Source organism: Styela clava, chromosome 4 (assembly GCF_964204865.1).
Source record: "Styela clava chromosome 4, kaStyClav1.hap1.2, whole genome shotgun sequence".
Taxonomy (NCBI): Eukaryota; Metazoa; Chordata; class Ascidiacea; order Stolidobranchia; family Styelidae; genus Styela; species Styela clava.
In genome coordinates, this window is record NC_135253.1 from 9,735,834 (window position 1) to 9,752,591 (window position 16,758).

The 16,758-nt window shown below is 37.0% G+C and overlaps 1 protein-coding gene and 1 long non-coding RNA gene across 4 annotated transcripts; both read left to right on the top strand.

Moving 5' to 3' along the window:
* Positions 1-325: 325 nt before the first annotated feature.
* Positions 326-3,802, top strand: LOC120325896 (uncharacterized). Of its 3 annotated transcripts, none has more exons than XM_039392071.2 (5): positions 429-531; positions 676-1,003; positions 1,307-1,563; positions 1,818-1,976; positions 3,036-3,802. In XM_039392071.2, exons 2-5 carry the CDS (start codon positions 705-707, stop codon positions 3,440-3,442), a joined length of 1,122 nt encoding a protein of 373 aa, XP_039248005.2. In that variant the 5' UTR covers positions 429-531; positions 676-704; the 3' UTR covers positions 3,443-3,802. The 3 variants fall into 3 exon arrangements, with proteins under 3 accessions (XP_077967992.1, XP_039248005.2, XP_077967991.1); XM_078111865.1 differs by having other exon boundaries at positions 3,177-3,802; XM_078111866.1 differs by lacking the exon at positions 676-1,003 and having other exon boundaries at positions 326-531.
* A 9,285-nt stretch (positions 3,803-13,087) lies between these two features.
* On the top strand, positions 13,088-14,956 carry LOC144421995 (uncharacterized). Its single transcript, XR_013475080.1, has 3 exons — positions 13,088-13,154; positions 13,943-14,004; positions 14,819-14,956. It is a non-coding gene; the product is annotated as an uncharacterized LOC144421995 (long non-coding RNA).
* The last annotated feature ends 1,802 nt before the right edge of the window (positions 14,957-16,758 follow it).

Genomic DNA, 16,758 nt, shown 5'->3' on the forward strand with positions numbered 1-16,758 from the left:
ACCCCCGCGGTCGCGGAAGGGCCCACAGCGCAAAGTGGTTCAAGCGGTTAAAATTTATAAATTAAAGCCGCAAAACCAAAAGCTGCATTGCAAACCAGTAATGCACAGCTTATAACGTTGATGTTAGTTCTGCTCGAATCGTTTTGTTACCTAACAATGCCAGGGAATCGTGGGGGGGTTCACGAGAGTCTTGCTACGCCACTGGTGAGCCCAGAAGTAGAATAACCCTATTATGGAATGCTTCAATTTTTATTTAATTTTTTAGTTATTTTCTTTTTTGACTTACTGTTTGCAATACAATACGTAGGCCCATGTCACTAATGACATGTTATATACAAATTGTGTAATTTTATGAACAAGACAGCAAAACTATGGAAACAAAACTCAAATGAAAGTGCTTTTATGTTGTAGAAAAGTGCTTCCATCAATTACAATAAAGAGTTTGGAGCAAGAAATATCGGGATTAACACAGGAATTAAATAAGATAGAAAATAAAGATAATTGTGTCGTTGGGACTTTACCTCGTTTGAAGTAAGCTATTATAATTCGACTTTCTTTGATTCAATATTTGCGGAGAAAATATTTTCTCTTAAAACAGCAATACCAACCATAACAAATTAGCAAAACTATTCATATGTATACTTCGTATCCTATAATATCAATTTTGATTCTCAGATTAAAATTTTGGAAACGTTGATATTATAATGGAATATACACTGTACAGAATTAGGTGGTGCTTTGTTGCTGTTGTTTTCTTTGCCATCTTCACAAGCGAATTTTCATCATGTGCTTACGGAATCGTCAACAACATAGTTGCCAGATACTTCAATATTTCACCATCTTCAGTTGACTTGCTACCGAGTGCCACGTTTTTGGTTGGATCCATCGTTCTAGTTGTCATGGCATTATTTCACAATCATATCAGAGTTCGAGCACAGTGTATCATTTTGACAATTGCTGGACTTTTGGGCTCAATAACGGTGACATTAGGATTTCTACATAAGTATGAAAGCTAATATGGGATTCATATGAAACCTTAGTTAAAAGATAAATTGTATGATCTCGAACATCACACACCACACCACAATATTTTATTTCTAATTATTGATCATCTGTGATTGCAATTTTAAATTTTTAATCATAGCATATATATTAGAGCATGTTGAATATATAATTTGTTTTCGGTATATTTTTGCCAGAATTAAGACAAAGAGTGTTGTACAATGGCAATAATTTCCCGCTTTTCAGACATTTGAAAAAATACATATATATTCTCGAATTCCTAAATATGTCAAATCTTTTTTAGCGACTTCTACTATTTCGTTCTGATGGGACAAATTTTCATCGGAATTTCGGCAGGAATATCATACGTCATTCCGGTAAATTTGGCAGCAAACTGGTTTTCTGAAAAGGAAGTCGGGACGTCAATTGCGATCGAATTCAGCGCAATTCATGCTGGTCAAATGTTATCATCTCTGCTATATCACTTGCTATTGAATGACGTACTCGACAGTTCGAAAGGAAAGTTTGATTCTGACAAAGTTCGAAATGTTTTTGCAATAGGTTTGGAATTATTTCATTGTTTTTGCTAATTTGCGTCATATTTGTCTGCTCATATGCGAAAGATCACCCACCAAGTCCGCCAAGTGCATCTCAAGAAAAAATTTTGAACGAAAAAAATGAAAAAAAAACTGTAATGAGTATGGAAAACATTCTCGAAAGCCTGAAAAAAACTGCATCACATTATCGAAATATTAACTTTGTTTTGATAACAATTATAGTGTCTCTTGACACATCTTATTTTGCATTGACTAAAGTTCTCATCTCATCGTCACTAAAGAAAACGTTTCCAGATGTTCCAGAGTCACTCACAGGAACAATTAGAATTGCAGGCAATATGCTTGCTGTTTTTTTCTCCGTAGCAGCTGGGCCGCTAGTGGATCGGTTTGGACGTTACAAGTTATTTAGTGCTTTGCGTAAGTATACATTAAAGAACAATTGTTACAGGTCTAAACAGGCTGCAATAAATTTGTCCGTTGGTCTCAAAGCATGTATATATAGTTGATGTATATATAGGCTTACCATACATCCCGTTTTAGGCGGGACAGTCCCAGTTTTCAGTGTCTTATCCCGGCGTCCTGACCGGTCAGCCAAAAGTCCCGCTTTGGCGTTCAGCCAGTCAGCATAATGTTCAAACATTACCAATTAGCATGTACTCGATACTGATGTTGCTGTGTAGCTTACTTACTGAAGGTTGATGCATGGTTTTGTTTGTTTAGTTGAATGTTGGCGGATAATTGGCTACAATTTGTTACGTGCGAGCCCCTCACGCCAAAAGGATGCTCAACGTTTATATAAATTCCTTTCTAATTTTCGAACTGTAACCGATATTTAGTCAGACAGCGCATGAACTCTCGATGCCAATATGGTCAATGAAGACAGCCGGGATGGTTTTAAATGTATCGCCTTGATGTAAAATCGGTAAATTTGAAAAAAAAAATCACGGCTATGGTCTTTGGAGGCACCCCGCTTTGAGGCCACAAAATATGGTAACCCTATGTATATATATACATATTCATTCCTGGCGTATAAATTGTGATAATATACATATAGAATTAGGTCATTTCGCATTGATTCGTGGTGTTAAAATCATAAAGCACTGCTGGAACGTACGTCTTTTTCGTTTTTATCACAGCACTCTATGGGGTGGGCGATTCTTTCTGAGTGGGCCAGTAGCAGATAATAGATTACGCTAACGCTTTATGTAATAATAAGTAGCACAATGTAACAATCGGGGTAACAATCATGACTTTATTTTCATCGTAAATTTTTATCCATAATAACTATACTCGTAATTTCAACAAACACAAGTGGGCCGGATGAAACACTTCGGTGGGCCGGATCCGGACCACGGGCCGTAATTTGCCCACCCCCACATGTGAATGAGAGAGGGAATGCAAATTATTATCTCGAACGCGATTCAATTGAAACTAATGAGTTTTCTAAACTTTAAAAATACTTCATTTTATGTTAAGCTATTGCTGGACTTATACCAAGCTGCATTTCTATATTACTTGCACATCATTTCAAGAGTCTGAAAGCGCTCATATTTTTGTATCCGTTAACGATGGGACTGCGTGGATTTTCGGAAGTAACTCTTGTGGAATATTTAACAGAGGTTACCTATCCTGCAGAGAAAGTCACATTGATGTGTGCTCATTACATACCTGTGCTCGTATTCCAGAGTATTTTCATTATGGTGGAAAGAGTTTTGATGGAGACTTTTAACGAGACTATTGCAATATTGGTACCTCTAACTGCTTCTGTGGTTTCCCTCCCCATGCTTATGGCAGTAACCTCAGTATACCACCGGTCAAACGTGAACAATTCTGAAAAGACTCCTCTCCAAACCAAGCAGACAAATAAGACATGTATTAAATAATATTGATAATACATACGTCAGTACGTCATTAAAGTAGTGGGCTGCCCGGCTAATTATGATTTTGTTCCATGCTTATTTAGCTTTGCCAATAGTTTGATACTTGCTGTATTGAACTCGTGATTATTAAACTGCAGTTTGTAAATCTGTCCAGCATTTTGATTGTTTTTGTGACACATTCTAGGTGAGTTTACTGTATTTCATTGTATCTTACTATAGTTATGTAGAAGTCTTATTTGGATGAAAATATTTGAATTGTTTTTATTCACACAATTAATGTTGTAGGGTTCAGTACTGTTACTGTAGTGCTTATTTGTTCATGTTTATTTCAGTGGTCGGCAATTACATGATTATAAGATTCGATTTAGTTGTTGACCTTGGCTAAAAACAGTTGGTAGTCAATATAATTGGTTTGCATGTTGGGTATTTTATGCGGCAAATTTCTAGCGATTATAGTGTGTTTTTTTAGAAAACCTCCATCTCTATTTGGATCCATCTGACATCTCAATTGTATATTTTGTGGTGAGCAAATGCTTGATAATTTCACGACACATTTCAATTCTCTTGTGTTTGAAAAGTTGCGTATTGTGGGATTTTGGATTTCAGCTTGCTTGTCTCAATAGACCTTAGTCATTCAAAACCCATCCTACAAGCAAAAATAAAAGTGGCTTAAACAAAACAATTTTAACATTGGCTCTTATAGGGAATGTGATCACCAGGGCAGAAATTTTTTTTTTTTTGTGATTTTTTAGTTATCTTTTGTTGTAAACGTGAGCAGTTTTAAATATAGAGTGATTTTTAAAAATTCTTTCATATTTTTTTGACGATAAACATGGTCAAGTTTTTCGATAATCGTACAATAAAATTTTGATGGACGTGGTGTTAGCCGCTGACGTCACTCCACCTAGGGTCCTAGACAATGACATTCTGCCAACCTGTGAAATATGCGCGCTAACTGCAGCGCTAATGTCGCCTTGGGTACCGGTAGCGTTTGGCATTGACAGTCTTTTATCTATATACCATTTCACTCGCGTTTGTTTACTGGTTTTACGCATTTATACCTGTTCAGTTAGCAACCATCTACTGAAGCCATGCTGACGTGTTATTTAATTTAAACTAACAGTACCGTACCAAGGGCAGAAAGGGGTTAAAACTAAATCATAACGGAAATGTTAGCAAATAGGTCCCGATAGGATAAGTTGTATACAAAATCAAAGAAAAAATTATCAACCTATTACAATAAATAACGGTACAGTACCGGTATCCTAACTATGTTAAAAAAAACATGTCAGCATGCCTTCAGAGAAAAGTCGCTCGCTGTACTGGTAGGATATGCGCAAAGCCAGTAAGGAAAGTGAATCTGACTGCATACGTGAACAGACTGCCATTTCGGCTAAATTTCACTAACTAATATAAGTCTTTCTTTAAACGTCAAACACGGTATGTTGTGGTCCCGGTATTCTGTTATCACATAATAAGAAACACGCTGGCGCATATTTCACAGACCACAACGCGTTGGCAGAATGTCATGGTATAGTGAGAAAGACGCCAGCGTAAAACCACACTCATTATAATTTCAATGAACGCTTATCAAAAATCTTGACTATGTTATCATGATAAAAATGTCAAAATGTATATAAAAAATATTCTATCCTCAAGACTGCACACGTCTACAATGAAAGATGACTAGAAAATTACAAAAAATGCAAATTTTTGCTCTGTTGATCCAATGAGCATATATATATATATACAATGAGTGGAAACATCCAAATATTTGCTCATAAATCCATTGTGCCCTGCATTTTTTACGCCTTGGGTACCGGTAGCGTTTGGCATTGACAGTCTTTTATCTATATACCATTTCACTCGCGTTTGTTTACTGGTTTTACGCATTTATACCTGTTCAGTTAGCAACCATCTACTGAAGCCATGCTGACGTGTTATTTAATTTAAACTAACAGTACCGTACCAAGGGCAGAAAGGGGTTAAAACTAAATCATAACGGAAATGTTAGCAAATAGGTCCCGATAGGATAAGTTGTATACAAAATCAAAGAAAAAATTATCAACCTATTACAATAAATAACGGTACAGTACCGGTATCCTAACTATGTTAAAAAAAACATGTCAGCATGCCTTCAGAGAAAAGTCGCTCGCTGTACTGGTAGGATATGCGCAAAGCCATTAAGGAAAGTGAATCTGACTGCATACGTGAACAGACTGCCATTTCGGCTAAATTTCACTAACTAATATAAGTCTTTCTTTAAACGTCAAACACGGTATGTTGTGGTCCCGGTATTCTGTTATCACATAATAAGAAACACGCTGGCGCATATTTCACAGACCACAACGCGTTGGCAGAATGTCATGGTATAGTGAGAAAGACGCCAGCGTAAAACCACACTCATTATAATTTCAATGAACGCTTATCAAAAATCTTGACTATGTTATCATGATAAAAATGTCAAAATGTATATAAAAAATATTCTATCCTCAAGACTGCACACGTCTACAATGAAAGATGACTAGAAAATTACAAAAAATGCAAATTTTTGCTCTGTTGATCCAATGAGCATATATATATATATATACAATGAGTGGAAACATCCAAATATTTGCTCATAAATCCATTGTGCCCTGCATTTTTTACGTCGTCCAGCTAAATGGTTCGTTGCATATGGAGAAATTATATCGCTCGCTGCAAAAATCCCTTGCTTCGGCCGCGCCGGTTGCGAAATTGGCCGTAGTGAGGCTTTTAATTTTTCGATTCGTGTTCGGTTTTGGGTTTCGAAGTATGGTACGTTGAAGCATACTAACTACAAGCATATGCTTATTGGGAATGCATATCTGTTAGCTATAGCTCAGAATATGAAGTCAAGTGCGGTTATTTCTGATTATAGGATGGGATTTAGGTACATATTTATCCATGGGAAAGGAAAGGGATAAGAAGTTCTACCCACAAATATCGCATCCCGGGGTCAGTAATGATAATATTGTTTGCTCAAAATTGGGACCGTGACTGTGATACAAATCCAACACAGAAGATAAAAATCAGAATAAAATTAATTTTTGTTGTGAATACATTCCTTAATAGTTGTCTTTAACATCTTCGCCGATGTTCGTTAAAATATTCGAATAATTTTATAGAAAAAAAAAAATACGGTTTGCCCACCACTAATCACGGCGCATGTAAATAATCAATAAGTGACAATAAAAAATCAACTTTGTTAGCACTGAATTGTAAGTAAAATTTCCACATTTCATGATTCGATCGGCGCTATACGCGAGCGTGTTTTTGTATATATTCACCAACATCGTCAAGAAAATAGAGGCGAGCTAAACGTGACTGTGGAATTTCGCTGTGAACGACGCATTGTTTTTAATTTATTACACGCCTATGCCGTCGTGAATTGAACTTTTGGCGCACTGTTTTAATTTCACTGTATGCCCCTCACCCCGTTGGAAAAATCTTGGCTGCGACCCTTGTTCAAATTCTATATTCACTATTGATTACACAAAAGTATAATTGCATCCAAATCAACAGTATCTATATATATGAAGCATCGTTAAAATTAAATAATATACTTGCAAAAATCATAAATGATAACAAAATGTACTCTAAATAATGAAATAAAAAACAATTTTTTTGTGTAAATTCACAAGACATGAAAATGGCAAATTTTAAATTTCAATGGCAAGATATCCCTGAGTAATTTATAGTTAAAATCAGTATTTTTAATAAGTATACGAATAGCTCACAAAGTCCAGGCAGCCTGGGGGTTCATATGAAGCACAGAGCTATTTGGAGAGGCCGTGGTTCGCCATTTATTAGGCTTTCGGCTTTCCTCTCCCCCTGGATAAATATGTAAGTCCCATGTTATATCAATGAATAAATACAGCAATAACCGTACTCATATTCTGTTCTGTAGCTACGTTTTCTGCCTAAGATATGTATTGCACATGCTTATAGTTAGTATGCTTTCAACGTACCATACTTCGAAACCCAAAACCGAACACGAATCGAAAAATTAAAAGCCTCAATACGGCCAATTTCGCACTCGACCCAGCTGAAACCAGGGATTTTTGCAGCGAACGATGTGCTTTCTTCATATGCAACGAACCATTTAGCTGGACGACGTGAAAATGCAGGGCACAATGGATTAATGAGCAAATATTTGGAAGTTTCCACTCATTGTATATATGCTCGTTGGGTGATCACATTCCCCATAAGAGCTAAAGTTAAAATCGTTTTGTTTACGTCACTTTTATTTTGAATGACTAAGGTCGATTGAATAGACGGGGATAATTTGGAGGGATTTGTCTGGACTGGACAAAGACTAATATTGTGATAGAGCGTTTAGACTGGAAATAATTTCCGCACGGTTCAGCGCCCGCCCTTCGTTTATGTGTCAAGGTGCATACCACCACATCCCGTCGAACTTATCGAATAACCAGTTTTCTCGCAGTATTTTTATACAGTGCGTTATGCTCGATAGCATTTCTAAGTTAACACCTTCAATTTCTAACATTCAATCCGGCATTCGATGTGACATCCGTTAACAGAATACAGAATGTTGTTCTTTTAAAGTCTACGAGCATGTAAAATTTACATCCATAAGAGGATACAAAATGTAGTTATTTTTTTAATCTACGGGCTTTTTCAATTCACAATTTATAACAGGATGCCGATGAATGAAGTAAAACGGTTTCATTATCTCTGAATTCACGTACATTTGCACCTGCATACTAAATGTGCATTCTACATGCGGGTGCTAAAATCTATGGGTGGAAATGTATGGGTGCAAATATCCGTCGGAGCAAATGTTCATGAATGCAAATGTACATGTATGGAAATGTTCGTGGTGCAAATGTTCATGGATGCAAATGTACATGGGTGCAAATGTTCATGGATGCAAATGTATATGGGTGCAAATGTTCGTGGGTGCAAATGTTAATGGATGCAAATGTACATGTGTGCAAATGTCCGTGGATGCAAATGTTCATGAGTGCAAATGTACGTGGGTTCGAATGTGTATGGGTGCAAATGTTTGTGGATACAAATGTACATAGGTTCAAATGTCCGCGTGTGCAAATGTGCATGGGTTCAAATATCTGTGGGTGCAATCTATATGCGAGTGCTAAAATCTATGGGTGGAAATGTATGGGTGCATATGTCGGTGATTGCAAAGTATTCAGACGCAAATGCTCTGGGTGCAGTTTACGGGTTCAAATGTACGTGGGTTCAAATGTGCTGTCACCAAGTAAAACATCTGTTCTTTGTTAATTTTTCATGCGGCAGTGTATTTAACATTAGCTCGTATTCTAGTTAATTTTCTTTACGGTTAGCTAGTAAAATCGTTAATTTCCCTTGCGGTCAGATCGTGTTATTTTGGTAACTGTTCTCAATGTATTATGTGCAGTATGTTCCCCAGCTTTCCATTTTAGGGGGGGTGTTTCCAAATATAGGGGGTGGAACAACAACAATAAGAACAAGAAACGTGCCAAAAACAACAATATAAGAAAACTATTCATAGGTACACTTCTTGTCCAATAAAACCAATCTCGCCTATTTACATACACATTGAGTTACTCTGCACGTCTGGGATGTAAGAATTTTAAGAAAAATATCGGATGAGTAGAAATACTGAAAAAATTTAAACAACTAAAACAGAAAACCAATTCAAAATTTCGTGACGCTCAGTAAAAAAATGATAGCGCCATAATCAATATCGGTAATTTGAAAAGATGAATCAAGAACGTCGGGGTTTTTTGCTGTAATAAACGACGACCTTATCAATAAAACAGTTGAATGCGCTCATTTCTTCTTCTGGCGATTCTCTTGGATCCGGTAAGGCGGGCCCTTCGATGGATATGCTCATTAGTTCGTTGACGTGGTCGGGTCGCAGACGAGTTCTTTCCGAGCATAGTATTCTATTCAATGTGGAGAAAGACCTCTCAACATTTGCAGTTGTCGTTGGTAAAAGTAGCAAACTGATGGCAACAAGACGCAAATCAGGAAATAATGCTGCAAGATCGTGGCGTACAACCAGGGGCGGATTAAGCCTCTTTGGTGCCCTAAGCACTGAAGACTTTGGTGCCCCCTCATGTGTAATTTAATTATAAGAACAATAAACCACATAAGTGTATTATCCATTAAAAATAATCAAAACCAACAGTAAATAAAACAACCTTTACGAACCTTTTCAGGTTTTTTAACTGTTATATATAGCCGATATATATATTGGCCGTTTACTGCCGATATTATATATATGCAAACACGCAATATCGGTTGAGCTCTAATCCTGAGGGAGTGTGACAATAAAGATTCATGCTTCCAGTCTCAACGTGAATCGAAATGACAAAGGATACAAGTCACAACTGTAGTTTGAAATTTTACCGGTACCTAGTAGTCTACCTCAGAGTGGTTCAAGGTTGCTAGGTTGAAGGACCGCAAAAACTTTTGACGAGGTCTCGCGGTCCGCAAGTCGGAGAAAACCCAAAAGTGATCAAAATATCGCGAGTTTACTTACTTTAAATTTATTAAACAACGAGATCTTCTAATCAGACTATTATTAGGTTGCATGGTTGGCGTTCGTTTAAAGAAGATATATAAAGCCTTCAGATATTTTAAAGTTAATTTCCGAGAATTACCGTTGTATTTTGCGCATCTCGCGTTTAATGTCGCTTCAAATTATATTCTTTGGTGACAGATATTACTTGAAATCAAACCAGACACTGCGTGATGGGCAAGGAAGTACATTTCCGCCGTGTTCTCTCATGTCACCTTTCTTGCGACACTCATTTTATTACGAATTGTTATATTGAGTAATTTAGAAACTTGCAGCGTGAGCAAGCTTAGTGACATCGTCAAATACCAACCAAGTCAGTCTAAGCTTGTTTTCTGGACCTAGCTAAAAAACTGGATTACGCGGTGTTAAGTCGGCTCTGCGTTTCGTCACTACTGTCACATGGCCGATGCTTGTAAACAGAGGAGTGTTTTGGCACAAAGGGTTAGAAAAAGGGTTTGAATTTCGGGATCCCAATATCTAAAAAAAAACGTTACTTCATTACATACAAATATACGCTAAAATTGTTCTGTGAGCCGCACGGAATGGATCAGCATGACAGAGTTTGGACCACCCTGGTCTACCTTATCAAAAATCTCTCGACTTTGCTGACCAATATATCGTTGAAATGTTCGCGGAATAGCCACATGGTGGCAAATTCTGATGACGTCATAGCTCAAAATAAATACGAATCTCATGAAGCTCACAGAAATATTTGAAACTAATAAAAGTAATAGCCTTCTAGAAAAAAATTTCATCTTCAACTACTGAAAATTTCAAAGCAATTGGTCCAGTAATCAAAGAGAAACGCGACTTTTTAAAAACGTGTCAAAGAACAAGATCAGGAACAATAAGAACAACGACTATATTGCGGAAACTGGCTGTAATCCAATCACAATGTTTGGTTGCATTAAAAAGTACTCCTATTATAGCGTTACAATCCTAGTGTAACGAAATGCCTTTACATATTATACATTATAGAAAATGTCTACATTACAAATGCAGAATGATTCCTCGTGACAGCGAAATTACAGCACAATTATTCAAACAGTCGTGGGAAGAATATTTTCCTTACAAACCGTCATTTGCAACGTTTATTATGAGAACAACCAACAGCTTTTTTACCAACTTCTTTGTTGCAAAAGATGTCAATTTCAAGATTCCTCCCTGGGTAATAAAGCCACCGCAAATTGATACAACGTTAAAGATTTATGGTACAACATGTTCACCAACAATACTTCAAACGTCATTTCTTGACCATATACACGAAAAACTATCGAGACTATGTACATTATTTACTGACGGTTCGAAAAATCCATTTGGCGTAGGTGCTGCATATTATGTGCCTCAAGCGAAAGTAGAGCAAAAACTGAAATTACATCATAAAAACTATTAATATTCCGGGGCGAAAAAAGTTTGGGAAGCGCTAGCTTAGGGTAGGGATAGTGGGAGTAAGTCGCCAGCAATCCTCTGGTACTAAATTATCCCCTACTGGATTTGAACCTGCGAATCTAAGCGGGGTAATCTTAGGTTAGAAATCAAGCGTAGTCCTAAGGCTTAGCACGATGCGCCACTCAACGCGAACGTAGTCAACTGCAGTGCACTGGCTGACATAGATACTAAACACATTAAATACGTCTATACCCTTACGCTGGATGACGAAATCTCAGGATTGTTCTTTATGGCGTACATACCTGTATCATGATCGCTTTTTACCAAGAGGTCTACTGTAGAGACAGACTCAAATTGCTTCATACAGAACTATAGAGTCTCCGCGAACTATTCGTTTACTCAAAATGACATTAATAAAATTTAAGAAGAAGCAAATACATCCGAGTTATTGAATAGCGTATTTTCAAATCACTCATTAATATTAATCTGTAAGTAACAATTTGTTTTTGTTACGTTCTTATTGTGGGGCTCCGTAAATAGCAGTCTACCTCTTCACGAGCTTCATAACACCAAATATGTGAATCAGTCGTTGTCGTCGGTATGCACTTGTCTTGAGCAGTCAATTATCGTATTTACTTTACATAGAACCGTGGTTACCTTTACTGTAGGCCAGGACCGCACCTAATTATTTATTTTGGATCATTAGCCCCAGTTTTTGAATTCCTATTATACAATGACTTTCATAGTTTTGAATATATACGAAAAGAACTATAACACCATAATAAACAATTTTAATTTGCTACTAACCATTAGTCGGTCGAGGAAGTGCCCGTTTAAGGAGGCCAAAATATCATTTCTGGAAAGACCGGACCTAAATAATTTTGAAGTTTTGTTTGCGGACCTTCGATAAAAATAGTTGAGTAGCCCTGCAGTAGGCATCGAAACAACGACCCATTGTGACTCCATTTTTAAGGACATCGCCGTCACGTTATTGTATGAAAACATTCTTGACTGCGAAAGTCAATGAGCTAAGATTTGTACGTCAATTTAGAGAATGCATTGATATAACGCTAAACACGCCGTTATTCTTTCATGGAGTGGAGGGAAGGTTACATTTTTGATGATATCCACGTGCGCGTTTACTCGAAAAACAAAACAGACAAATATAATGGAAATGCTGGATTCTTTGTACTAAGCTCCGGTCACTGATGTAAAAATGTGGAGATCTGAGATAAACTGTTTCATTACATTTAAACCCGTGTACATTTGAACCCACGTACATTTGAACCACGTACGTCTGAACCCACGACAATTGCATCTGCGTACTATTGCACTTATGGAAATTTATTTGTTTTACGGATATTTGTACATGGTTCAAATGTACGTGGGTTCAAATATACGTGGGTTCACATGTATGGTCACCGAGATAAACACCCCCGGAAATACTATGAACTAGGTATTATGCGACTAGAAAATGTATGAAGCAAATCCCAACCGTCATCTTCATTCTGCAACTTTGAGATCACGCCTTAGAAGCGTGATCGGATCGTAACGGCAACCTGAAGTAATTAGAGTAATCAGTTGAAAATATTTGATTACAACAATTAGTTAGCTTTTTTCGTCAAATATTTGTGCGCGGGAAGCCACAAGCGACATCGCAGTCACAAATGTTCGTCGTAGGATAAGGTTTGATTTTGTGTAGAATGTATGGACAAGCTGACTGTTGGGTTATGACAGCGAGTTCGAAACAATACTCAGGTGAGCTAAATGTTCTTTAAACTTATTGTTTTCATTGCTATTCCATTGCTTTCATTTTTCTATTGTATAAGTGGTAAATTAGAGGTTTTCGGGCCTATACGAATTGGAATTATTAACCAAATACAGAAGTGTAGATTGGTGGGTGATTCTCTTTTGTATCGAACGGGTTCCATCGTTTCCTCAAAACTGGTTGAACTTAAAGGCTATATGACAATACATAGACTTATCATATTAAGAAATTTAAACGTAATATACTGATCTACGTCACTACGTAAGCTGCATTCAACAGGACAAGATTTACATGAATGTAATGCATAACTTTCAAAACTTTCGCAAATGTAGCGCAAAATCAATGGTTTATTAGAGATTCGCCGTAGCCTTTTCCCTTTCATATTTTATTGTGTATAGGGTGCTCCCAGAGTATTCGTACCAAGATGGCGCACAACCTGAACACAGTATGTGTACCTGGTTAGGGTTCAGGTTGTGCACCATCTTGGTACGAATACTACCGGATCGCCTTGTATAGATTGGATCTTTGTACAAAGACCCTATCAACGTTCAAAATAAGAGAATTAATAATTATCCAGTTTAAGTTACCAATGCAGATTGCGCTGGGAATTCAATTTTTAAATCATTCCTAACCCCAAATGGATAATTAATAATATGTCATTTTAAAACGTGGCTGAAGCGTTGGCAGAAGATCTGATAGATTCAGTCCCGCTGTTCATTGAATATGCTAGCTACAGTTCTGCGACAGTCTATTTATCAATATTTTAACTTTTTTTCAGATGCAAAACTATTAAAGGTTGTAGATTCAAAGACACAAAGCAACGAACGAGGAATTTTACAAGTAAATATCATTTGAACATTTTATTTGACTTTCGACGCCTATTTTATTCCTGTACACCACTGTTTTCGTTTAGAATGCTAAACAATTAGATGCAAGCGCACCGCGTCTCGGGTCTTGCGATCAAAATTGCCACTTATTTGATCGTGTGTTTTCCCTCGAAATTGTAAGATTTATATTTTCACAAGTTTTAATAATTGTCTTTCGAATCAAAATTCCAAAAAAGTACAACCCACGTTCACGTTTAAAAGGCTAAATAGTTCGATGCAAGCCAACATTGTTACGCTGTATATTTGATCCTGTGCATTCTATCGAAATTTAAGATTTAGATTCTGTACATGTTTTAATAATTGTGTTTTAAAGCTGAAGTCCGAAATAGTACTATTAATATAGTACCTTGTATCAAACTGGTGTACCCTTTGCGCCCCCTAAAATTCGTTGCTCGCTTCTCTGCTGAATAGCGATCCCCAGTTTCCGATCCCCACCGTGAACAATGTGATAATTTTACAAGTTACTGATCAGAGGTAATTAGTCATATACTCCATGAAACAGTTATAAAAGTTCATTGGGTGTTTTACTTTTATTTTAATATTTTTATTGTAATATTTAAAGTTTGGCTTTTATGAAATCTAATGTCGAAATTTACCCGTTACGTATTTTATTGAAACTAACGTCTATTTTTTGCTTTGCAGTGTCTCTGTCAAATAACATTTGTCTAAATTAACTACCTAATGACATAGTTGGCCCAACGAAATTTAGTTTAACTCAAATTTAGAATTGGCTTGCACAAAATCATGACATATATATTGATTTTCAGCTTTTTAAAACACTGCTTGAAAGTTGACAGAACAATTTATCATTGTAGCAAAAGAAATTCGTCAAGTGCCAGCTTTTCATCACTGAGTGAGATGGAGGCCTATCATGTCTGAAGAGCAAGTATGTAACCAAATCATTTGAAAGCTTTTCAATTTAGATGTCTATAGTATAGATAAATGATATATTGTATTTTTTTCGGAAAATCTACATACAAATATTACTTTCAATATATTGAGTATAAGTTTTGGTTTGTGTGTCAAATGAAATTTTCTAAAAATTACAATCTCAAAATTTCATCATAACATGATTCGCACAACTACCGTTTTATTCTGGCTGCTGAGTCGATCCAGTGAATAAGGCTAGGGCCATGTTTTAGAAATAAAAATTAAGCTTTTTTTCGTTCCCGCCCAATAGTCGAGGTACAAGAATGCATTAAATTGATCTTATTTTTGTCAGTTTGGACACCAATGCGCGCTCATAATTGTTTATGACAAAATCTGTTAAACCAAACCATGCTCATTTTGTAGAATCGCGGAATTAAATATTCTGTCCTACAAATTAACTGTAGCAATATCCGGTGAATAATGGCATAGTCAGTACAGCGTAGGGGCTAACTGCTGTGTTGTCCCATCTGCTGTCGTTTCGTTTAATCGTCCAAACCGAAAGGCCAATTACTATCTTGCAGTGGCGGCGCGTTGTCATTTTGACAACCGGGGCAAGCTACTGCGGGACCAAGTCACCCCCATATACGGGGACAGGATGAGCGCTGTAAGTTCTCCCATCATTTTATGAGTATAAAAACCATTCCATCGGTAACAACCAATCGGCAAAAGCGACATTTTTTAACGATAAGAAAGTGTCTTTAAAACCGGTCCAAGTCAAGGGATTAATAAATATAGACATAGTTTATTTTGAAACCTCTTTCAAAAGGAAAGGCAATATTTACCCAGATAAATACAATGACATATTAACAGAAACTTCGGGAAAGCAGACAAAACCTAAAATAAGGTTTAAAACGTTACTATGAAGAAAGGAAAGGTAATGCAAAGATAAGGACATGCGTCGCTCGCTCATAGATATATATGCTGCTAGACTTCTACTGCTTGAACATATATGCAACACGCCGCGGTTTCTTGGAAGCAAAATGCTCAATAACGCGCTGATTAAAGTCATGCATCCCAGAAATAACGTCTCTGTGAATGGATAAAACAGCCAAGGAATTTAATCTATCTTGCTTCATTGTGTTTCTGAGATACGTTTTAATACGCTTCAGCGTGCTGAATGTTCGCTCTGCGTCGGCGGAAGAAATAGGCGTCGTCAAAATGATGTCCAGAAATTTTGCAGACGCCGCAAAGGTAGTTACTAGAGTGTTATCTATGAGGAACCCATAGAGCGCGCAAGTTGATGTGATGTTCAAAAAAGTTTGATTGGTGTATATACATCGCAAATCATTTTCCAATTTACCCACGTTTATCATGGGGTAAAATTTGGAGACAGTAGTCAAAAATGGATGGGAAATTGACGTGCCAATTTTGAAAAATTTTTGGGGTTCATCAAAGAGAACGCGGCAAGGTGTTCAGTGCGCAGACGATCGCCTATTTGATTCACCAGAATGTCACAGCATTCCTTTGCAGACAAAATCAAACGCTGCGTTGTTTGCCCGGAAAATCGAAAGCAAATGGACTAAAGGTCTCTCTAACTGATTCAAATAGCAAAACAAGCGACAAAAACGAAGGCGAGGAAACTATCAACTCTTCAAGCAACCAACGAACGAGAAGGTATGCGTAAATATGTCAACACGTTGTTGTAAGAAACGTCGGCATTGTGTCGTCATAATTTCGGGGCTAGCCCCGATCGGCCCCGTTGATTTAGTAAAAGAAACAGAAAACAAACGAGACAAACGCGGCGAGTGGAAGATAAAAGAGAGAATACGATATACAA